At 36.7% G+C, this 26,689-nt stretch overlaps 1 protein-coding gene across 1 annotated transcript; it reads right to left on the bottom strand.

Annotated features, from left to right (window-relative positions):
* On the bottom strand, positions 1-26,689 carry LOC120633753 (glycoprotein 3-alpha-L-fucosyltransferase A). The gene is made up of 8 exons (XM_039904086.1): positions 26,473-26,689; positions 8,807-9,041; positions 7,931-8,088; positions 6,749-6,989; positions 5,800-5,997; positions 4,128-4,360; positions 3,272-3,443; positions 1-2,095 (listed from the first exon to the last, which is right to left on the bottom strand). Exons 2-8 carry the CDS (start codon positions 8,966-8,968, stop codon positions 1,928-1,930), a joined length of 1,332 nt encoding a protein of 443 aa, XP_039760020.1. The 5' UTR covers positions 8,969-9,041; positions 26,473-26,689; the 3' UTR covers positions 1-1,927.

Genomic DNA, 26,689 nt, shown 5'->3' with positions numbered 1-26,689 from the left:
AAAATGAAATATTTAAGACTAAATAAAATCCCCTTACAAGATTTAATAAAAAAACTTCCTTAAATAATATTTTTTTGTACCCTTATTACGCATACTAAGTATTAATTAAACTTCATGGAATGTTAGTGATAATCTAGATCTCACTAAAACTGATTTTACAATTATACAGTCACTTTTCCAGGCACACTTAACAAATTTAAAAATTTAGTAAAAACTTAAGTACAAAAATTGCGATAATCAATTATAAAATAAAATAAGTAATAAGAAGGATAAGTATAAATTCGTAAAGCGCTTAGATGTGCGCATTTAAATGCTTATCTAAATTATTAGAAATGTTATAAAAATCATTAATGGCGTAGCCAAACTTCCGGTCAGAGTGAATAATCATTCAAACGGATAATATATTTTTTACACAAATCGACTCAGTTTTTGTATTACCTACAATCAGGTCTCGTTCACGACTACACTTTGTGCTAACGACGAAGCCACATTTATCTAATCCTTTTATAGATTCTTATTGTTATAAGAATCTTTAGAGGCATTGCAACTATAACATGTATTAAAATATCCTATGTTATAATACGGCGGGTAGCTAAACACTTATTTTAACAATACCATTGGAACTTGCCATGGACATACAATAATGGACGCGAATACATATAATTATTTAAATGACACATGGAATGATTCAAGTTTCTGTTATGTAGGTATACCTACATATGTTACATTGTTCACATACAGTTTCACCTGATACTGCAGTACATGAAAATACAGATTATTCCAAATAATCTGAAATATCAGTAGGTACATTTGTAACACATTTATGAAGTATATTTCCAAACGCGTCGTTTTGAAAAGTGATTAATTTAAGCTTGTTTGTTATTTGCAACCGAGTTAATTCTTTTATTTATTACTTTTCCTCTGCGTTTTTTTTAAGGAAGCGAGGTCAGATGATAGTTGAACTTTTAATTTTTCTAGGAAATAATCGATCGGTAGGTCAATACTTAAATTATTAGAATAAGTTTATAAGAATAAGTCGTGTCTTTAAAGTATCCACCTTTTCGACCTCTCTAATATATCATCAATCGATATTATTTGTATGAGTACAATGAGTAACTAGTGAGAGTTTTCTTTGTTTTGATTGACTCTGTAATACTAACCCTTTTAAGACAACGATTGCAAGTAGTTTTGTAAGAGTAAAAAAATAAATAAAGTGTAAATGAATGAATTAACGTAAAGCTCAAAACATTTGTGCTCAAGACCCAGAGGTACCAATAGATTCATATTTTGATCTATTCTTGCACATCTTTGCTCGGCTCACTTCGCCACTTTCCAGTGGTAACTCCGGAGTTACGCATCCGTCACTTAAATAAATTGCAGCAGTGTTGACACGTACCTACGTTAACATTATTTAACTTAGCTCTCCTTGGCTCTGCCTTAACTCTTAGGTATATTATATAACTTTTGAGTTATGATATAAACTATACATAAAAACCCCTTGACTAATAAAAGTTGTGTAAGTTACTTAATGTTTTGTTTCCTCCTTTCGAATGTCAAATAACTTTACCCTTAGTAAAAAATTTGTTCGCTCGCAATTTAGGAATCGTTTTCGAGTTCCGAAATATACCATCTTGGGGCTTGGAGTAAAATGTCTCGTATAATTTTAAAGCTCAAATTTGTCTGAAATTCTTCAGCTGAACATTTGTAAAATTAAAATCAGAAGTGCTGGATTTGCGGCACTAAAACTAGTACTACTAGTACCTATAAAGTCCATAGACACATGCGGAAACCAATCCTCGATTGCGAGCGAGCAAATCTTATACTAAGGCTACAGTTATTTGACATAGAAAACATAACTAATCACCAGCTATACAGTTTTTATTAGTAAGGCTTCAAATGCGTAATAAATAATTTATCTGCGGCTCGGTTATGGTGGGTCACGAGACGAGGCACGCCAGTCTGTTCGCGTGCAGGCGGCGTCACGCCACCAGCCTTGCACGTCGGTGTAGTGAGCGTTGCGTTGCCGGCGTGCGTTCGCATGTACCATTGCGCATACGCGACAAAAGAAGTACGTGTTAATGAACTCTCCTGTGCCCTGTAAAGCACATAAGTGCGTTAATCACAATTTGCTTCTGAAACCTTTATTATTATTCTTTTCGATTTGTGTTTGGCTTTTATAATGTTCATGCTGGTTTTGTAACAGCTTGCTGTTTTGCTATTTTTATTTTGCCATGCTTTTTCATAAAAATTAAAGTCCTAGTTGCTTGTATCATCATCATCGACAGCCTATACTTTTGGAATACAGGCTTCTCCCAACGAAAAGTATTGCCCATAATCACCACGCTGGGCATTCGGGTTGGTGACACAATTCATGAAGCACTCTGCGACCTGGGCGGCCTGCTAAGTTTCTGGAGTGACCTTGGCTAGCTGGAGTGATCCAGCGGGGAGCCGCATCAGTGGCCATACGTACAAGAGACGGTTCCAGACCAACCAAGTGCGGAAACAGAAGAAGAAGTAAAAGAAGATACGGGTTGGGGATGGTAGTAGAAGTACGGGACGCTGCAGCCCGTCATCAATTACATTCACTTAGTCACCTAGTGCGACACCCGCGGGAAGAGGAGTGGTGGTGACCACTGTATTTTGATCTGCCGTCACTACACGGCCCGCTTTGCTTGTTTACTTTGGCTTAAAGACATTTATTTCTCAAAAAATACACAATAAATAAATAAATAAATAAATAAATAAATAAATATACCACGACAATACACACATCGCCACCCAGCCCCAAAGCAAGCGTAGCTTGTGTTATGGTTACACAATAGTTCACTTACATCGAGAATACAATAATATTTTAAAATTAGTAGATACAAAATCTCAAAGTGCTTTACAAATGTACCATTTTATTTAAAAGTAAATTTTTTTGCGGGTGGTTAAAGAAAAAGGTTAGCGAGCGATAATACAAATCGTTTTATAGGAAAGAGGTCACATTAACTTAACTAAACGGTATTTTGTACATGTTCAATAACATTTTTTTTGAATATTGGTAAACTTTTAGTGTTAACGATTATCTCAGGTAAATTATTGTACAACAGCACTCCCTCACACAGTATGCTTTTCTTGCCATAATTGGCTCTAGTTTTAGATAGTAAAAATTTAGTTTTACGTTTTCTTAGATAGTTTGCTACTATTTGATACTTTATTACTATTGACAAAAAATGCCAATACTACTTATAATACTTGCTTATCTATACCTTATATTATACTTGTGTACCTTCCACTTGAAGTATGAGTTGTAGAGAGTGTCGTCTTCATCGAGGCGACGTAGATAAGCCGCGAGCTCTTCAGGCCCAGCGAACTCTTCAACGTGTATATATGAATTGTGCGGTGCCGCTGCTGCGTACTCTGATGGACGTGCTCCCATCACTATCGGTAGCACATCATGTCTGAAATTCATAAATATGTTGTATAGTTGTATGTATATAATGTAAGTATATATGTTGTATAATGTCAGTACAGTTTTCTATCCTTTTTAATAAATTTTCTATGATAAATTAAAATAATAAATATACTAGGACAATACACACATCGCCATCTAGCCCCAAAGTAAGCGTAGCTTGTGTTATGGGTACTAAGATAACTGATGAATATTTTTATGAATAACATACATAAATACTTAAAATATACATATAAACACCCAGACACTGAAAAATATTCATGCTCAACACACATACATTTTCCAGTAGTGGGAATAGAACCCACGGCCTTGGGCTCAGAAAGCAGGATCGCTGCAAACAGCGCCAATCGGCTGTCATGATGTCACTTTAGTGCATGTTTTTTGTTTAAAATATATTAAACGTGACCGGTAGCCGATGCTTTGTGACATTGTACGTAGGATGACTTCGATAAAAATAATCTTTAATGAACGACAACATTCTCCCGAAAGCGTTAAAACATGCTATGCTATGCTTTATATACAATTTAATCAGAACATCCGATTCTCAAAAGCTATAATACATTTATATTTCTTTTATCAAATAATACCCAAGTAAACATGGATATTGTGTAGTTTATTACAAAGAATCTATTGTAATTTATTTTTACTTTATGATTTTTGAAAGACGACTTACTGGAGACCATTCACAAAGAATTTTTCCGTAACGTAGTCGCGACAATTTGAGTTTTCAAAGGCGAGATAGAACTTGTATTCCTTATCAAGCATTTCCAAACAGTTGGGATCGGCGCGTGGGCAATGGTGCGACCCGCAAGCACCGTAGATGTCCACGGAAATAAATTTGGATAACTGTCTCGCATACTGTAACCGACGATTGCGAGCGTGGCAGTTGGAAACGAACCATGCTACCTGAAATGAAATAATTTCAATTAAATTTCTAGGTATATATACATCGTACCTACATAATATAACCCAATGTATACTAGCGTAGGTACTTTTGAAAGGATTTATTACATTTATTGCAACGTTGAACCCATCTTTGGTGATTATGGCAAGCCTGGTTGATGATCGCAGTAGATTATAAGTAGTAGTAGCACAGAGAACGCTGCTGTCCGTTCCGCATTATATTGCCTTGGGTGCCTCGTCCGATCCCTCGGGATGAGTATTTTTTATCCATGCGAAGGGTTTATTATAAACGCAACAAGCAAGAACTGTTCTCTTCCGGGGTAGTGGATATCTGGTGAGAATAACCCAATACCAAATCGCGTTTTTGTCCTAACCCACGAATCGAATCGTACCCAGGACCTCGGCTCAAATTTGAGTATGCTGACATTGAGTGCGATTTTTTTGAGACCGGTAATGTACGGTACCTATTGACCGTATAACTGAATAGACCCCGATTCATATCATAAAAACTTCAAATAAAGTGTATTATTGTCAATAATACACCGATAAATAAAATAGGTATGAGGATAGAAACGATAAGTGTAATACTTTTAATATTTTATTGAGGTGAAGTAATTACTCATAAATTGAAAACGTATCTCATTTTTATTTTTATCGATAAAATTAATCGAACCGGCATACGGGCAAGGCCTCATAAAATTCTTTAATCTTGCTGAGAGATTAAATTTATTTTGCTGGAATTCTACCTATGTCGTATCCATTTACTTAACTGATTACCTAATTATTGCTTTAATAGGCGACCTACCCCAGCTTCCTAGGGTTATAAATTGGTAGAAAAGAGTGAAATAAATTTAATGTAAATTTATTTTTCGGTGACTTGATTGCAAATTATTATTTTTGTACTTACAAAGAAACTTAATTAGACTTTATATAATACTAGCTTCTGCCCGCGACTTCGTCTGCGTGGACTTCAGAATTAGGTCTAAAGCTTCGCTCATTAAAATTTTTAATCTTACCACGGGAACTTTTCGAGAGATCGTTATAGAGAGTACATATCCTTTTCCATAGCGTAGGTGACATGCATACCAAATTTCAAAGCTGTCTGGCCGCCGCTTACCTCGTAAACTATTTTCTATTTCCCCTCGGGAACTACTTAAGGAATCGGGAGAAAAGGTAGCCTATGGTAACTATTTTTTATCACGTTCATGCCAAATTTCATTCAAATCCTTAGATTGATCAACAACCATCTATACTTTAACATATATTATATAAATTATTATAGTAGGAAGAAGGATAACCCATTGGTGAAAAATTATCCTAACTTTGATGAAGATCTCATCAAAAAGAGTTAGCGGATAAAACGGGCAGATGCGGAAAGAGTCTTTGTTTTATAGTAAGTATTTAGAGTTATATAAATACGGATAACAGAGTCGCAATAATACCTTCTTTGTTTTATTTGCTGCATAATTCCTCTCTGGCTCCTTTTCTGTGAACAGAGTATCGTGGTACACCCATTTTTCGTAAGGAGCGACAATGTCTGAATCCCGGCGATATGTCGCCGTCCAATTGAAAACGTCTAATGATGTGGGCCTGAGGGATGCCGTGTGGTATGGGCATTCCAAATAATAGAGAATCCAAATCTGTAAATGCAGTTAGCGGTTAATAATATAGGTATAATGATCCTGTGGCGACCCTGGCGTTATATAGCGATCCCTAACGTTTATCCTGGACATAGGTATTTTTTTAGTGGATAGGTAGACCTAGACCCCTTATGACGACCTCCCTGGCGCAGTGGCGAGCGCTTTATTTTTAAGATGGAGGCCCCTGGTTCGGTTTAGGAATTTATAATTTTAAAATTTTCTCTGGTTTGGTCTGGTAGGCGGTTTCAGCCGTAGCTAGTTAACACCCTATCGACAAAAACGTGCCGCTAAGCGCTTAGAAGCAAATAAAGGGTTAAAAAAACCGCCATACCCCTAACAAGTCAGCCCGTTACCATGTTAGATTGCATCTTCACTAACCAGCAGTGAGATTGCAAGGGCTGACTTGAAGTGGAATAAAAAAAAAACGCTCAGCGTATACGAACGCTTTCGATAAACACTGCCATATCAGCAATGACGGACCCCGATGACTTTTTTCTTCGAATTATGTGCCCTGCCCACTGCCTTCAGCTTAGCGACACGATGAGCTGTCGGTAACTATGAAATTTTCATAAAAAATGTTTGTTTGTCTACGTGATTCATAAAAGATTATGAATCACGTAGACAAACATTTGTTAGATTTACCAAGCATGTAAACTTAATTTTTTCAGATTGGCATATTTTACGTACTTATTTACGAGAATCGGTATTACGTTTGATGTTTTTGAAATAAAAAAACAATAATTTCGAATACCTGGTTAGGAGGTCGTTTCACATTAAAAGGAATGTGATGATCTTTGTACAGTATAGCATCCGCGTTGGCGGCTTCTCTAGCATCCGCCGTGAGGGTGCATGCGTCCACGGGACACTTGTTTCTAATAAACTCTGTCCTTCCACCGGCAACTCCCCAGGTCCCTAACCCATTTGCCAATAATATCTTTTTTACTGGTACTTCCTCATCTTTTGGTAGCGTATAAGTTAATTGTTCAACGATTCTGTAAATGAGAAAAGGATTAAGAATTATCTAAATAATCTAAAACTTATCGCTGAATTATTATATCGCTGGTTATTTATTATATAACCTATAATTAATGGATGGAGTATAATAAGTATTATGATGCAGTATCAATTACTATTCGGTTAAAAATGATTTGGTCTTATGTATGATTTGTCGTTTTTTGTAGGTTAGTTGACCAAGATACCCTTACCAATGAAAAAATAATAATGGAAATCAGTTTTGATAGATTTGGAGTATAATCGCAAAACAAAAATTATTGCTAACCTCTTTTTATGTCAGTTAGAACATATGTTAGACCTTATTAATCATTATTTAATGAGAGGTTATGGAATTCAACTGCGTGGCTGTTTATTCATCATGTCAACCAATTGACGTCCACTGTTGTACATAGCTCTTTTGTAGGGAGTTCCACAATACACGGTCCTGGGCTGCTTGCCTTCAGCGTCTCCCAGCGACTCGCCTGATGTCATCCACCTCGTTGGGAGCCGACCTACGCTGCGTTTACCGGTGCGGGGTCGCCATTCCAGCACCTTAAGACCCCAACGTCCATCGATTCTCCGAGCTATGTGCCCTGCCTATTGCCACTTCAGCTTCGCGACTCGCTGAGCTATGTCGGTAACTCTAGTTCTTCTACGGATCTCCTCATTTCTGATTTGATCACGTAGAGATACTCCTAGCAAAGCTCTCTCCATCGCCCGCTGACTTACTGAGCCTTCTTATGAGGCCCATAGTTAGCGGCCATGTCTCAGTTCCGTAAGTCATCACTGGCAACACGCACTGTTCGAAGACTTCAGGCACTGAGGAACTACTTAGCGTTCTGTTACTATGTATACTTATGGATACATATATGGCTATTATGGATCCGGTTTTATGATCCTGTTCAATGAACTGTGAAATTACCAAAGTTGATATTCTAACCTGTCATCGCCGGGTGCATCTTCTGGAAATAGTCTAGCATGAGGATCGTGATGCCAAGGTCGTTGTTCGCCGCCAGACATAAACCAAGGCAGTCTGGGTTCCTCCTCAATATCTTGGTTAATGCTGTTTAACTGGATCTCATCCTCAGTTATGGAGTTCTAAACAAAAATAGAAGTAATACAAAAAAAATAATCTTAATTTTTCAGTACTTACATTTTTAAGTTTAGTTCGCGACAAGTCGACAACAAAAATACTCTAGACTAAAGGCCAAAGATCGGACGCTGTGCTGATCGGGGACACGAACCCCATTCCCGGCCGTGTAATATTTTTGTACTTAATAAACGTAGGTACCTACTCGTAACTACTAACGTATTTTAAGCTTATAGTAATTTCCTATTATAATAAGGATCACATGTATGATAAAAAGCTTGGGTATGAATTGCTCTTACTTTATAGCTAAATATTAATTAAACTGTGAGATGGTGATAAGCAAAAAAAACCTCCGGCTAAGTTTGTAGTAGGCTCTTATTAGACGCGGTCGCGGTTATTCAGGTCGCTTGTGGAACCCTCCTAGCTTTAGTTTTAAGTTAACGAATGTAGTTATCACCATCACCTAACATTAGTGTTAACATGTTATACCTATGTATGAGCGCTCATAAGTGCCTATGATATGGTCTACATGAATAAAACATTTTTTGAATATTAATATCAAATTTAACTACTGAGTTTAATTGGATCATTATAAAATGTTAATAATAATCAAAGGCAGCGTAACCTAACGAAGCAATTATTTTTTATCGCAAAAGTAACAACTACTGGTAAAAATGCTTTTAATCCATATTTATATAAAAAGATTTGTTAGGTGTTTATGGGAACCTGGATATGGGCTTCTTCCCTCGGCTGTGGTGGCGGCGACGGCAACCTTGCGGGTGGGCTATACTGCGGTGGCCGCGGCAGCAGCAGCAGTGCAAGTGCCGTCAGCAGCAACGGGACCAGCAGCGCTACGCGCCGCAGCACTCGTGCCGCGCGCGCCCACATGCCAACTCAGCGCGCTTGCGCTTTCCGCCCTATATGCTCACCCATCTCAAAGTCAGTATTGCAGCAGTGACATCTGTGAAATATATATTTTTATATATCATCTTCATTGGTTTAACTGCCGATTGGCGCGCGGGGCAGCGACCCTACTTTCTGAGTCCAAGGCCGTGGGTTTGATTCCCGCAACTGGAGAATGTTAGTGTGATCAACATGAATGTTCTTCAGAATCTGTTTGTTTATCAGTATATAATAAGTATTTATGTACATTATTCATAAAAAATATTCATCAGTCATCCTATTACCCATAACACAAGCTAGGCTTACTTTGGGGCTACATATCGATGTGTGTAAAGTCGTAGTATATTTATTAATTATTTATTAATATTTAATCATAATAACATAAACATACTACCGACCCACTACAGGGAACGGGTCTTCTCCCACAATGAGAAGGGGTTAAGGCCGTAGTCCACCACGCTGGCCGAGTGCAGATTAGTGGACTCCACACACCTCTAAGAACATTATGGAGAACTCCCAGGCAAACCGGCATGCAGATTTCCTCACGATGTTTTTCTTCACCGTTGAAACAACAGATATTTAAACGCACATAACTTAGGAAAGTTAGGAAACTTAGGAAAGTTAGAGGTGCGTGCTGAGATTCTAACTCGGCCTCCCGAAAGTGAAGTCAAAGTCCTACCCACTGGGTTATCACCGCGTTCTTATTTCTCTAAATCTATCTAGATTTTACTAATATGTCATGCTCATGGGCTGCCGATGAAAGTATTACACATTCACACAAACATTTTCCAGTAGTGGGAATCGAACCCACGGCCTTGGGCTCAGAAAGCAGGGTCGCTGCAAACTGCGCCAATCGGCCGTCGAATTCATTGTTTCAATGCTGTGTTTCGGTCTAAAGAGCGAGGTTGCCGGTGTTATTACTGGCCTACGCTTCAGGTTGATGGACACAGGGCGTCACTTTGCAGGACGTGTTTCTTGCATGCCCTGCGAAGTGTTGCTCTGTTTACATGCGATTGTTTTTTTACTTGCCATCAGGTGACCCAAGTGCTTGGTACGTCAATCAAAACTATATATAAACTAACTAAAAAAGTAAATTCTGCTTATCCAATCTGTAGGTATAGGTAGTTATTTAACACAAGAATCGGTGATAGCCAAGAAGTTAACACTTCGACTTTCGTTTTGGTTGACGGCCGATTTGCGCCCAGATTGGAGTCCAAGGCCGTGGGTTCGATTCCCACAACTGAAAAATGTTTGTGTGATGAGCATGAATGTTTTTCAGTGTCTGGGTGTTTATATGTATATTCTAAGTATGTATGTATATTATTTATAAAAAACATTCATCAGTCAAATATTCATAGTACCCATAACACAAGCTACGCTTAAATTGGGGCTGGATGGCGATGTGTGTATTGTCGTAGTATATTTATTTACCTATTTATATTTATTTTGGTGGGACAATGTACGATCCCCGGCACGAATATAATATGTGCCTTTTAAGCCATTACAAATTACTTGCATCAACGATGAAGGTTAACTTGCGTGCACATACACAGATGGGCACGATAAAGATTAACATGCTGTGAACTAATCATTTCAAAATTACTGCTATAGTTTTTTAACAACCATACTATAATTTATATAATGATCTGGCAGCATATATACGTGGGTCCTACTATAGTTATAAGTTTACTGACAAAACGGTTTTAAATTAGCGCCTCGAGAAACGCGGCTGCGTCGCTGGTAACGTCAAGTTCATGAACCCGAAAATATAGGTAGTACTATCTAACTTAGCTGTAAATTTATCAGCCTTCGCCTAATACTATCGCATTGAAGGGTGATTTTTTTTTTATTAGACTACAAGTTAGCCCAAAGTGAAGATGATGATCTAAGATGGTAGCGGGTTAACCTGTGGGGTAGTATTTCAGTAGTATACTCGGTTTCTAAGCGATATCGTATCGGAACGCTAAGACGCTTAGCGGCACGTCTGCCGGTAGGGTGGTAACTAGCCAATGCCGAACCAGACCGAAGAATTAAGAAATTATATTCCGAATTCCCAAATAGCTTTTTCCGGGAATGGAATCCGGGACCCCCAACTTTAAAACACAGCGCTCACCGGGGAGGTCGTTATAATATCGCGACAATAAAAATCACGTCAATAAATATAGCATCATCATCATCGCTATATCACGCTGGCCAAGTACAATTTCGCGCAGTTCCCACGCGATCTACAACATTATTTACTTTTTATTTAATTAGCCGAAGCCAAAGTCCTAAATAGTCCTAATAATCCTTACTAGGCTATCCCTGTAACCCAAAAACTATTATTCTTGTTGTCGTACCAATACATTAAAACTTAGAATAGGTATATCTTAAGTAGATTTAGGCTATAAGCAGCTACAATGTTAATTGCGCAAAACGGTAGAGCACCTCATATTGTTTAAAGGGCATACGTACCTACTCCCTTCTATGAATGAATACTATGTTCAACTCAAAACCAGTTTACTATGACATGGTGGTAATAATAGAGGTCAGTGGTAAGTTGGTGACACGATATGGCTTTGGAATAAACGGATGATTGTTAAACAACGTCGATAGGAACCTACATGCATTTCCTGTAAAAGGTTTAATCTTCTGTACACCCTGGGTTATTAAATTATGGTTAGGTATTCTAAATTTGTATGCTTACTATATATAACTTTGAAAAAATAATTTTCACATAATCCAATTCATATGTTATTGATTCTTGTATACCTCTGAACAGATTCCGATAAAAGGCAAGGTCACCTAAGATTACTTCCTGACAATAACTTTTAGCCCAGAAAAAGAATTGAATCCTGCGGTATTAAAATAAAACTTAGCAAATCACCACCAACCATCATAAATAGCAAATGTGCTTGAATAGGTATCTAATGCAATTATCAGTTTCGGATCAACATTTTACACCAAACATTTATACTTTCCGTTCTTTACCTCATTCTGTCTAGTTAGTACAAGCTAGCTCATTAGATCCGTGCCATACTGACGGACAGATAGGCAGCAGAGTGACGTTCCGTTTTATACTTCGGCTACGAAAAATGATCAATTGTCTCGGTTCATTTAAGGAAGTGATTATGGTGATGACCCATTTTGGGATGGGTACCTACCTAAGTATCATGGCTTAACTATTCCCCTACCTACGTTGCTATCGCGGCAAGATAACGTAGATAATTGAATCATTTTTTATATGCGGCTTAAAATATTTATATCAATTCATAGATTTCTCCTTTAATCTAGAAACGCGTCATTTTCACAAGAAATTGTAGTAATATAGGTTAATCGAATGCATTATCTGGTCCCTATCTCATCCAATGTTACAGGGGTACGTTAAAACGGAAAGGTTTGAGGTTAAGCCTGGCTGGCGCTCTCGTTGACCATTAGCGCTCTCTAAAGCCTTCCACCAGGCCTTGATAACTCGCCAAATCTCTCCTTTATGGCTTGCTTTTCACGCCGAGGCTTGCTTATCTGTACCCATTTTGCGGGAGATCCATCAAGCGCTTGGCGCTTATTGGATTGCTTGAGCCGCAATACTATTTTTTTAAATTTAAACTATTATTATATTACTAGCGGACCCTCGCGACTTCGTTCGCGTATGAGTCAATCGAGAAGCTAGAATAGATCTAATGCTAGCATCGTAATCATCGTGGCTAGCTATGTAAGGGTACCTATATATATGTTATATATAGATAGATATATATATACGACTATTTATAAGATGGACGAATCGCATCATAAGGGTTAGTGTTAATCATTTTCGTAACACAATCCTAAAAACGATAACACTACATTGTTCGTTGTAGGTAAGTACTCTAATTTCCACTATTCCTATAAATATTAATCAGGCGGATGTATTTTTATCGACGTGCATAAAACACGTGTTCTTAGTTAGGTACCAGTGTAGAGCTGTAGCAGGCCTGTTGGACTTAAAACTTTAGGCATTAATTTATACTTAGGTACAGCCAACTTTGCGTTGTAGCCTATGTCGATTTCAGTGCTACTTTTAGTCGAATGTCGATTTCGAATAGAGTGTCTAAGCTTCCTATTGCGTATAGGTAGGCAGTGACTATTGCGTTTCTTTCAATGGAGCCAGCAGCGCGGCATTGAGCTCGAATTCTACGATTTTCTTTTCGACTATATGGTCGCCCAAATCTGTGTTGGCTGATGACCATCGTTTCTTTGTCTTTTCTGATTTAAATCCGGCTTGGGAATAAGGTACATTACTTTCGCAGTATAAAATTTTCACCCGCATTCTTGGGTCTGAAACCTGCGCCATTTAAATTCTTTCCGCATTCATTTTATTTTTTATGATTGCGTCTCTCGTGTCGGGCCTGGCATACAACCATGCAGTATTTTTAAGACCTTAGTCTACGCTCTTATTATTCTTGCTATCATATTTCTTAGTCTTGTATCAACCTTAATATACGTACCGTGTCTATCCACTGTGCTTACTGTAATTCTTCACACTTACCTCTTTCAGGACACCCAAGTTGATTGGCACATTCTCTTTCTCAACACTCCAATAATTTACTTCACTCATTGTCTTTTTTAATAGTCGTTTTGTATTTAACGTCTTTATATTTCTTAGACTTTGAACTTTTTACGCATTTCATACGGAATACAGCTTTTGCATACTCTATCGTTTTTTGTGATCAGCTTTGGACCCAATAATGTAGTGAAGCATATAAAAAGTCTATAAACTAAGTTTGTTCTCTTATCGTTTCTATTCAATCACCTTGGATGTTTATAACTTGCAAATCTTCCATAGATATTGACTTGCTACTAGTAAATAATATACAAATACGTACAGTATAATGCATTGAATTATATGTTAAATCTATGCAAATATGTGTATTCTATTTTATATCCAGTAAGAAATGTTGTCGGAGTAGGTATATATTTTGATAACAATATTATTGCATTTATGCAGACGCATGTGGCTATTCTTGCGATATGATAAATTTCTACCTATTATTGTGCTGGGATATAGGAATTGGGAATTTTCAGGAATAGGTTAAGCTTTATATTATAAAGAGATAAGGGAAGATTTGTTGAAGCGTTATCCGACTTAGATGTTAGTGTCCTTATCTAAACTTTTGAAATAATCGTGACAATTTAGATGTTTAGTTTCAAGTTATAAGGAGCGCGTAAGTCTTAATAATCATTATTAATGGCTCATAGCTTTGAAAAAGCCTCCTCCGAAAGAGGGATGTGGTGGGCTATATGTAGGGAAACTCTGTTACATCATATCAATCCATTAACGGCTCACTACGAGGCACGAGTAGGTATACTCCCACAATGAGAAGGGCTCAGTCCGCATTCCACCACCACACACGGCAGACTTCACACGCTTTTGAGAATATGGAGCACTCTTAGGCATGCAGGTTTCCTAACGATGTTTTCCTTCACCGGTTAAGCAAGTAGTCAATTACTTAAAACGCACATATCTTAAAAAAGTCAGAGGTCGAACAAGTGCATATATGTATTCCATCTCGGCCCCCCGGATGTTAAGCCGAAGTCCTTACTACTAGGCTATCACCGTTTTGATTATGTTATAATATGCTAAAAGCGAAATACACAAAGTTGTTTATCTTATATGTTAAAAAGCAAAAAAGATGTTCTCCCTTAGACATCCTACAAAAACAACACTCAAAAGTACAGTATAACGGCGGTGGAAGTACAATTTTGTAATAAGATAGATGGTTGATCATACTCCTATCAAATCAAGGAGTCCCAATTGTGGTACATAATAGATGCCCCACAAAGATTTTCTTTAAAATTAATTAGTATATATGATTATGATTTCGTCAAAAATCCCTCGGTGCCTCAAGACCAAAGTCTTCGAACAGTGCGTGTTGCCAGTGATGACCTATGGTTCAGAAACATGGTCGCTAACTATGGGCCTCATATGGCAATGGGAATGGCAGACATCTATCGGTTGATATGATGATGATGATGAATTATTTGACACGTACATAGGATTGAATCCAGAATATCCCACTTTAATATTTTATATTAATTAAAGTGAGTACTTAAGTATATTCAATTGCATACTCTGATAGTGATTTGAGAACGGACGATAATAGAACAGAAAAATTATAGGTAGGTATAGGTTACTACCATACTTATTTGAATGGTTATACACGCTCATCCGTACTCACTGTTATATTTAAAAAGTTTATATAGGTAGCTACTTAGGTACGTTACATAATACCTACACGCCAGGGAGTCTAAAAGATTAAATCAGGGCGGTCGGTGCATTTTCAAACTGCTTTCGTGTCGGATGTAACGTGTACTTTACCGTCACAATCGAAACATTATAACAGGATAACAATTATTTTATTTGTTTACCTTGTCGTATTTATAAAAGGTTAATTATATCATCATATCAACCTATTACTAGCCCACTAGAAGGCACGGGTTTCCTCCTACAATAAGACGGGGTTAAGACTTAAGGCATATGTTTATGTGCACATTGCCCACCACGCTGGCCCAGTGCGGATTGGTGGATTTCACACACCTTTGAGAATATTATGTAGAACTCTCAGGCATGCAGGTTTTCTCACAATGTTTTCCTTCATCGTTGAACCAAGTGATATTTTAATTGCTTAAAAAACGCACGTAACTAAAAGTTAGAGTGAAAGTGAAGTATAAAGTGAAGTCGAAGTCCTACCCACTGGGCTATCACCATACCGATATATCGAAAGGATTAATACGATAATAAAATTTAAAATATCTCACATGAGAATAGGTGAAAACGGAAAATCGTTAAAAAGCACCTCATGAAGGCATAGTTCTATACATCACTGTTAGGTATGACCCTATTATTTATATTAATGACCTTCCTTACCTTGCTAAGGGCAATCGAAGGATGGTTTTGTTTGCTGTTGTTGGTGTTTTGTTTTTTATGTTAAAAATGTATCGACGTGAATTAGATTTGAAGATGTAAACAACTGTCTCGCTAAAGTAGTACAGTGATTCGAAGCCAATAATTTCGTTCTAAATGGAAATAAACCAAGTGCATAAAATTCACATTACCAAATTTTAAACATGTGAAAACCACTTTACTACTTAGGAATAATGAGGAATTGAATCTGATAGATACGGCAGTTTTTCTAGGAATTACGTTAGATGCTACACTTCAATGGGGGTCCCATTGTAATCATCAGGGGGGTCATGTAAGTAATATATCGTACAGGCTTATTTCTACTGCTGGTATGTGGTAAAGATGATACGCCACATGACGGACATAAAAACTGCTAGACTAGTTTATTCGCAAATCATAATTCTTTCTTGTGTTTTTTGACAAACGCACTTTTTTAGTTTTATCTAGTCTTCTTTTTTGACAGTTGTATTCCGGTCCTCTCCATATGAGTGCACCTTATTGTATGAAGATAATGAGGGCCGCATGTTAGAAAATTTACACAGTAGAGTACGTGTACCTACAACAGTGTTGTAGGTACCGTATTGTCGTCATCTAATATTATATTGTAAAAAAATATGTATAAAAAGTTCATACGCGCCTGTGAAAAAATAATTTGAATGACGAAGTGTTGAGTTTATACAGGTACATATTTATCCTCAAAACTTCTTTAAACTTATTTAATTTACTAACTTATAATTTGTCAAATCAAGATTCGTGTATTTATGTCTTTAGGTACATTAGTAATTAACTAAGTACGCAAATCCTAAATGAAACGAACAAATGGTGCCAATTCTGGTGTCCATAAATGCCTAAACCAAACTTAATCGATTGGTCTAAAAATAATGCCATCCTTTTCCACGTCAAATATGTTGAGGTAAGCAGTACTTCGAAACCGGTCGGAATCATTTTTAGGTTTGCAACACACATTAAGAATCTACCTATAACGATCCATATTTTGATAATTGCAAATGTTTACGATTTATGAACCACCTCACACATTTGCCCTACAAGACTGGCTGATAATACATTGCTTAAGACGTATGTATATCATACGGCAAAATGCTATAAACATTAGAATCCATTTAGAACGATTTGGTTGTATTCTATAACTAAAATTAGGTTGGATTGTGCAACACCACATGGATATTGTCGGGCTTTCACCATTATCGTGGACTACATCTGTCAAACGGCGCGCGCGCATCACACGTTGAAAACTACAATTGGGTCGCTAAAAGAATTTGTAAATACCACGCGATCGAGTTGACATTTTTTAACGGAATGTCCATTATATGGTAAGAATTAAATAGACAGGTTGTGTTCTTCTACGGATGGCTTTGGATGAGCGGGGTTAGGACCCTCGAGCTTTTTACGGATGATAATCAGCGTAATTTTGTTCGTTGAACCTCTCGAGACTGAGGCATAATATCTTTTGTAGGTCAATTCAGTGTCAAGTTCTAGATCCTCCCACCTGTGGGTGACAAGCTTGTCGTTGTGTGTTTATGTCGCAAGGCGTGTTTTCAGAAACCTCACCTGCGAATGCCGTGTTAGTGAGGGTGATCGCAAGAGCTTCCGAGAGAGTGGACGCCCTTCAGGTGGTCTGCCGTGTAACGGTGCTATTTGCTGGAGATAAAGGTCGCGTGTGAAAGACGCTAGTGGACATGGGCTCCTTATTTGAGTTTGGTCTTCAGCGATAAGCTCGAGGCGAGAGGACCTGGGTATCGCCATGGACTTTCAGGGTTAGGGTTGGGTAAAGGCCGTGTTTAGAATTCTTCTGACACCTTGACCCGTGTAGGCCTTCTTGTGATGTTTTTGTTAACAGTTAAAGCCAGTGATATTTTAATTTCTCAAGTAAAAAATGCTAGTGTTGTGAAAAGTAAAAGGTACATCCAACTAGGTATCCTCCTCAGTATACCTCGGTGGCTGTCGCTCTAACCACTAGGCTACCACCGATTACCAAAAAAATAAAGTATTATGTACCAAATAGTTTTCCATTGTTTACAGTTACTTAGGACCGACCATTACTGGGTGCGTAGGTGGGTAAATAGAATATACCCATATAGTTGGGATATCGCATGATATTGATAGCAGACTGATAATAAATTAAGTAACTGATACTGATAAGTACATTACTAGGTAGATAAACAGTTATCAGTTATATTTTTTAATATAAAGCTTAAGGCTACAAATATAAACTCGGAACATTTAAAATATTCGCCTAAATGGAGCTAAAATTCATACTGTAGATACACAGAGAGGACTCTTAGGAAAGTCACACACCAGATTACCTTTTTTTTTTTATAAGTTAATTTAATACTTCCTAAGGGATGAAAGCAGAGCGATGGTGTGCTTCCTTCTGAACAATCTTATCATAAGTGCACAGCATACCAGTCTAAACAAAGATCTGTATGAATAAATTCTAATTAAGAGATCTAAGCAAGAATTCAATGAAATTAATATTTTTAGCTTAATATTACAATGAGTCTGATGCAAAGTTATAACGTCTTAAGACACAGTGGTATATTTTCGCCGTCTGATTCTCAATGCAAGACTGAAGTATCGTATCTTTATTTCAGAAGTATGGTATAGTTCTTTACCGCTTTTAAAGGATGATATAACAACTGCAACACCGAAAGCAGATGGCGGGTATTTTTTCAAGTTGCAAGAAAACATTTCGGCCCGACCCCACATGAAGTGGGATAAGGGCAAGTAGAAGATAAATAAGTAATTCATATTTTGTGTAGGATATGAATCTCAAAGTAATCTTGTTTCCTTGGATTTAGTCTAAGATTTAGTCCATGTTTATGTAACACTAGCGGTTCCTCGCGAGTTTGTCTGTTTATGAGTCAAATAGTCATATTATGCTGTCGCGGACTATTATTAGAACGTTTAAAGAGGAAATTCTGTCAAACTTACTACATACTCCCGTAATTTTGGCTTAACGTTTACGCATCGCAGTTCCTGAGATCAGCGCCAATCTCGCAAACTCACATACTTCACCCTTTTATAATATACTAGCGTACCCAGCCCGCTTCGCCGAGCTAGATTTTGCTTTGTTTTATTTAAACAATAAACTTACATCATTAAATTTTTAATTTAAGTCTCATAATATATTAAATCATTTATTTATCTCCGTATTCATTCTCTTCTATTCTCTTCTCGAGCGGGTGAAGATCATTATCTACACCCATGTACACCCAACAATAGAATATCATCATAGTAAATAAAAGCTGTACCTATTTGACAGTTTGACAGTTCAAAAATAGGAGTGCTCCGATCGTCACCAAACTTTACAGGATTACTCACCAGATCAATCCGGAGATTCCCTGAAAGTTTCATTAAAATCGGTCCAGCCGTTTCGGAGCATATACGGAACATACCCACGCACTTTCTCTTTTATATATATAGAAGACAAGATAGATAGATATAAATGATACCTCTTTATAATATATATGTGTAGCGAAGACTAAAATAAATTCACATTTGACATTTGAAAGCTGTAATGTTACAGCTGCAATTTCACAAAAATCCGAACTGAGTCCAACTAGATAGGCATATTACCTTGATTCAACGGTAACTCTATACGAAGACAGGCGGTCTCTACATACAAGCAACCGTTTTGTGTCGACCTTGCGAGCTCATCTATTTTTCACTGACTGACGTCCCCATACTGTTTATCCGGTTTAATATTTACCCTTATTTTATAAATTTACAACTTTTACACAAACCCTATCTATTCGTAAATACTTATCTTATCCCTACTCGTAATATACATGTAAGGAAGTACGAATATGTTAGTTGGTTTGTCTTATTTGCACAGAGATAGTTTATACTCCGGATGGTACTTTTATCTTGAAAAAAATGCACGGTTTCTTATAAATAGAATTGAAGACTTCCGAGGTTGTTTATAAGTGGGAGATCCCAAGTTTGATCCTGGCGGGGGCAATTTGGTTATTAATTTTCTCTGATTTTGTCTGATGAGTGGCTTCGGGCGTGGCTAGAGTGCGCGCAACCGCTTGTCACCGCTTTAGGTATGTATGTGAGCGGCAGGAAGGGGGAGGTAGACAGACGTCAGAGCGAACTTAGTGTGCCTTCGACCACCGCTACGGTTACACCACTGAATTGTTTGTGCTAGTTTTTTTCAAACCCACATGAAATAAAATATTCTAAAATGGGTCTGTCAATTACACGGCAAGTGAAAAATATTTTTTACAATGTACACAGCTTTTTCTCAGTCGAAAGGTTGACAAGGAAAGTAAAAAAGCAAATATTAAAAAATAAAAATTACTTATTACATTAATTAAGACTAAAAATAAAAATTACTTCTACCATTCTATCCTTAGGTTTATCTGTCCTTAAATATTACACGTGCGTCTTGTCAATACTCAATCACGCCCTCCCCCGTCTCATCGCCCACATACCTCAGGCGGTGACTACTGACGTCATATGATCATATCCCAGTAGGTAGGACTGGGGATTGACATTCGGTGGGCCGAGTTCGAATGCCTGCAAGAACATCTAACTTTTACAATTTACGTGTGTATTAAGTTTGTATTAATTATAATATCACTTGCTTCAACGGTAAAGGAAAACATCGTGAAGAAATCTCCATAGCTTAGAGTTCTCAATGATGTTTTATAAGGTGTGTAGTCCATCAACCGCACTGGGTAAGAGTGGTGGACAGTGACCTGAACTCTGCACTGTGAGAAGAGACCTGTGCCCTGTAGGTAATCGGTTGATATGTTACCAACACCTAACTAACATCCCGAGATCAAAACAGAAATTATTATGTTACTATTATGTATCACTTATTATGTTAATATTATGCACCTATTTGGCTTCTCATTAAACATCGATTTTTGCTGACAATAATTGATTCTGGAACCATAGCTAATCGCGCACTGAAGCTAATTGGACATTTGCTGCACTTCACAACATTTTACATGCACTTGCTTATCGCTGTGTTTTACTAAGAAATTTATCTTTTTGTCTTTTACCTACATTATGTGAAAACGATAATTTGTCAGGTGTAGCGATAGCGAAGACCAACTTATTAGTGTCAAAAAACACGAATACCTATGTATTTGTGACCTGGCTAAAATATTTATCTAATGATAATGATTCATGTACTATGAAAAACGTATTTTTATTTACATTCTTTCATTTCAATAAATACAAACTGTCAATAAATAAAACTGCATCTAGCGTTGAACGCAGAAAGTGTAATGTGGTATCGCCACATGACACATGATAAAGATCATGCGCGAGTGTCTGGAGTTTTGCGAGAAGTCGGTGTAAATGTAGGTAAATTTCTTTTAGTTCTTTTTTTTATATTGGTTAATTGTTATGTTTTTTTCCGTTTTGTTGTGCTTTTTTTATCTATTTTAATTAGTGTATTGGCTTCTGACCGTTCTGAAATAAATGACAGGTAAAACGCCGAAATCGAAATTGTGAAGTAACACTTTTATAAAATAATTTTGTACCGCTTGAACTTACACGTAAACGTGATTTCAAACTATCAGTTGCTGTTTTTCGTTATCCATAAAAATCAATAACCTTTAACTATGGAACAAGGACTTACTAAAGCTAAAAAAATAGAAATTAGTTACCGTAGACGGTAGAAAATTAAAAGAATTCGGGTAGTTTCAAAAAGTAACAGCCAATTCTTCAGCAAATCTATTTTGATTTTGATCTCAATGTTTTAACATACTTTGAAGGCCGTCATTCTTCGTCATCATTTCCGAAGGCTTCAAGCAGATATACTGCGGAAGAATTAGGCACAACCCATACTCGCGTACTTAAAGTGCTGTAAAAGTTACTAAATGTTATCGTGAAGGTCGGTTGGTGCATAAATAACATCCTGGGGAGAGACAATTACGATTTTGCCAAAACACGCTGAGGAAAATTGTCTGTAACCCTAATTTTTTGAGTTGAGTATGGTCCGACGAAACCAACTTCAGCATGTACAATCGTCGCAAAAACCACTATTGGTCTCGACTGAATCCTGTTCGTGTTCACGAAACTAACAATCAAGTAAGATTTTCTTTCAATGTTTGGTGCGGAATTATGGGAAATATGATCGTGTTAGTCCACGTGTACGAAGGTCATTTAAACACTGTGAAGTATCCTGAAATACTGGATCTCGAGAGATGAGTAAAATGGTTACCGAGCAAGAGCGAAACTAAATAATTCTACAGCAAGATGGCGTTCAAGCCCAAAACAGAAGAATCACTACTGCCTACATTATTAATTCAAAATTCCACCCTGTTTATTATGTTTATATTTTACTGTGATAGGAGGCACAGATAAGTTCAAGTTTAACTCGTGTCTTATACTTATTGGGTTTACTTTCATACGTTATTTGAAGCTAACTTTAGCTTTCAGCAGTTATAAGGCACGGTTGCCTCTTAAGTATATAGGAGCATAGATGAGAGATGTTTTCATCCCACAATGTTTCTAAAGAGTCTATTTCAGAATCCACCACGCTGGGATGGCGCGGATTGGTGGATTAAGAAGGAAATAGTTGACGCCTTCAGTACCTTATGAGAATATGACTTTATGCCCGCTGTTGTCATCAATCGAATGACCAAAATCGATGGTTTTTCGATTTCAATGATTCGAATGATTTCATTCATCAGCAGATCAAGCATCAAGCAAAAAGGCACCTACTTTTATCATAGAGATCTTTAATAACTAAGACGACACGGACTATTGTAGTATAACAATACGACATTACAAAGTTAATAATCGTGGACAGTACCTACCTAGAAACATTACTAATTATTAGAAGTTAGAATAGTTAACACGTACACTTGATGATAAATAAGTACACGTAAATAAAATACAATGCTATAATGTACGTACAGTCCATACACAACGCAGTCCATTCACCATAACCTTTATTATGAACATACTATAGGGGACAAGTTATAGATAATGGACTGTACCTGTACAGCTATTTTATAGAATACTGGCTGTAGTCCCGCGACTGCGTCCGCGCTTATGATGTTTTTTTTCTTTTCGGATGCAAAATTATGAAATAAATAAAAAGAAAAAATGTTGCGGAAAAAATTTAGTACCTAGTGGGTCACTATTAATTTTTATTTATTCGGCCTATTATCAAGGGGTTGAATAAAATAGATTACGACAGATTCGAATACCTACCGAATATTCAAAAAAAAGTTCTAAAGAAATGGTCAAGCCTATAAATATGTCCCCGAAATGACATGAGAATTTCATGTATTAACTAAAAAAAAAAAACGTAAAAGAAGGTAAAGAGTAGGTACGGAAGAATAGTACCTAAAATTGGTTCAGTTTCTTTATCTTATATAAAGAAGCCGTTACGTAAGTACGAGTAGCCTTATACGACAGTACTATTAGTAGTTTGGTTATTATTTTAATGTAAATTAACAAATAGCCTGTTTTCAAATAGTGAGAGTTTATGAAGTGAGGAGCATGTGAAAATTTTTGCTGAGTGTGAAAAGCCGATAGTGGCTATATGCATTGCACTCTGTTGAAGCATGAAATACTTACCACCTAGGCTTTTTCAAAGAAAAGCGTTCAATTGTGTAAAGGCTGAAAAGGTACATACATATTACATACGGGGTTGTATTTTGCAGTAGCTCTTTATGTAGTACATTTATGTATGTATAGTCTTTGGACGAAAAAAAACGAAAAAAAATATTTTACAAATAAACAATCGACTATTATTTCGAATCGAAACGACAGTTATTGAGTTAAGCTTTCTTATCGCGATTTTCAGGGAAAGTAATTTTGAATCTAACAATATTAGCTTAAAGTTTAAACAATGCGTTAGACATCTCGTATTAAAGTCGGTAGCGATAACTAGTGATAATGAGGGCACCATAAGGTACCGTTTTTTTTATGCAGCCGTATATGTATCAAAATCTCCACTAAAACATTGTCATGTCAAACTTAGCTTAGTATAAAATATAAAAAATATTTCAATCATTAATTAAATAAGAACTTTATTACCACTTTCGTTAGCGATTTTTATTAATTTGATAAAATATCTGGCACATAACAAGTTACAGTTATCAAAAGTTTAATAATTATTAACGCACTTTACAAAATTACTGTAACTAGCAGTAGAAGAGAAAATCCAAATTATTAAAATTCTTTATTCAAATAAGTAGGCCTTTTTTATTCTTGCGTCAGGCGATATTAGTAACTCCATTAAAAATGCTTTATAGCGATCATCTTTGTTTCAATATGTTTTTTTTTTTAATTAATTACAATACACTTTCTTTACTAATATTATAAATGCTAACATGTGTTTTTAACTCCGTAACTAAGCAAAATCCTTTTTTTGGAAATCACACAAAATGTCTACTGCTTCATATCTATATGATATTAGGTATATCTATTCGTTGAAATGATGATGATTAACGTAGGCTCAGTGGCGTGCAATGCACAAAAACACTGCCTACCGTAATATTTTATATAAATCGTATAGAAGCAAGACTTTTCTTTCTTTGAAGCCATCTTTCTGCATTTTTATGATAAAAAAGTACAAGTGACTGAACGTATAATTATATTTATACGTATAATTATATACCAAATACAAAGCAACCATGAAGATTTACATTTGCCAAATGTTCTAAATTAACTTAGGCATTTAATGACGGTTTGTTTCAAACTTATAAACAGCTTGGTGTAAGGCATGCCAATGTTTGCGTAAACAAACTGCAAGGTAGGCACCTACTTACCCATCAATGATGTACTATGTATGGTTTGATACATATAGTGTAAATCCATTTCAATAACAATATTATATGTATAAATTAAAAATTTAAACAACCCCGGCTTTTAATATAGTTCATATTATTCTACTATAAAAGCCCTTTCATTTGACACCCATATTGAGGGACTCGTGATAAATTATGTATCTAATCCGCCATTTTATGCCGGCGGTCATATTTAAATAAAAAAAAAGAAATCAAAATAGGTTCATCCGTTCGGGTAATGCGATGCCTCACATAGACATACACACATACGCACGCGCACGCGATTGTGTTAGGGCTTCGGCCGCCGACCAATTTCAATCCCCGGCACCTTTAACTTTTTGTAGTTATGTGCGTTTTAAGAAATTAAATACGACTAGCTTGAATGGTGAAGATATAGAGCGTGGTGAATGCATACCTAAGGACGAAATACTAAGTTCTCCATGTTCTCAAAGGAGTGTGAAGTACACCTATCCGTAAACGGCCAGCGTGGTGGACTACGGCCTTAATTCTTCTCATTCTGAGAGGAGAACCATGCCCCTATTAATGGACCGGACAGGGGTTGATAACGATGATGATGCTTGGTTTCATAATATCCTATACAGTGGCGTATACAGGGTTTCTAGGGTAGATAGGCAATAAGATGGCGTAAAATGGAGGATTGCCCTAATAAACGAATTATATAAATTTCCAGCTGCGCCCTGTGTTGTAACCAGTGGTAAATAAGACTGTACACGTAATTGTAATAAAAATGGAAATTTCATATTTTTGCACGACGAAAGTAAGCCTACGTTACTATCCGTCCTTTCCACTGTCTCTATGCCAAAAATCAAGTCGATTGGTTGTTTTGTGAGGATGTAAAAAAGGATGCAAAAATACCAATTTTCCTGAAAACCACCCTTAGAAGTTTGATGTTTTAAATCGTAAATGATGGACGAATTTTAGTACAAAAATACGTATTTGTTTTAAACCATCCTTGAGACTTTGATGTGTCTTCGGAACCTAAAGTAGCCTATGGTACTCTCCGTAGGTACTTTCAAACTAGCTCTATGCCAAAAATCCAGTCGATTGTCCTTTTTAAGAACCTCACGTCCTAAGTAAGGACAAACAATCACACCTTCGTATTTATAACATTAAGTTAGGATTCAGGGCTGCCTTTCCTATGTGTATGTATGAAATACACGCAAAAGATCCTGTGGGGATTAATAAAAAAGAACATATTTTACCGGAATTTATGGCATTACATTTGTCTACCGAAAAAGAAGTAAAATTTATAACCGATGGCAAATTAAAATATTTTCCGTACCTTGTAAAATAAATAATCGGGGGTGACAGACTGTTGGACGGACACAGTAGCATTTAAAGGAAACTAAAAGAGCCATAATTACTCCGGGACTTTTGTAACTTTTTAAGCTAGGTAGTTTTTATATTTTTTAAGTTTGTTCAGTAGTTTCAGAGATTAATCCTGACTACAATCAATTTGACATCAACTATTTAGGTTTTCTAACATAATCGTTATATGTAGGTACATAGCATATAGAAAAATAAAAGAGAAATAGATTGAGGCAGGACCTACTCTTTTGGTTATACATAGTTTAATGACTTAGGTTGGCTCCTAGGTAGGGTTTTTAGGAACATGACTAAAATATATTTTGTATTTTTTCCTATAGTATATATCCACCTATACAGGTATTATACATCTCATTCCTTCATAAAATATAAATAATTACAACATAGGTGCAGCTATTACAATAATATTTTTATAACTGAAACACTTCACGGGTACTCACATGAAATTAAACAACGCAGAGGAAGCTGTGTCGATACAACCAACTTAACGATGTTACAAAATATTTTCACTGATTTAACACAAAATTTTCACTTTGTATCGGGTGTGTGCACGTTTTACTCGACCGTGCATCGATAGGGTGGACTGTGAAGGCGCGCGCTTGCCGTGTTTTGCGGCGAGTTATTGGCGCGAGGTATTGCGCGCGCATCTGGCTCGGC

Source organism: Pararge aegeria, chromosome 22, assembly GCF_905163445.1.
Source record: "Pararge aegeria chromosome 22, ilParAegt1.1, whole genome shotgun sequence".
NCBI lineage: Eukaryota > Metazoa > Arthropoda > Insecta > Lepidoptera > Nymphalidae > Pararge > Pararge aegeria.
This window is presented reverse-complemented; position numbering and strand designations above follow the sequence as displayed.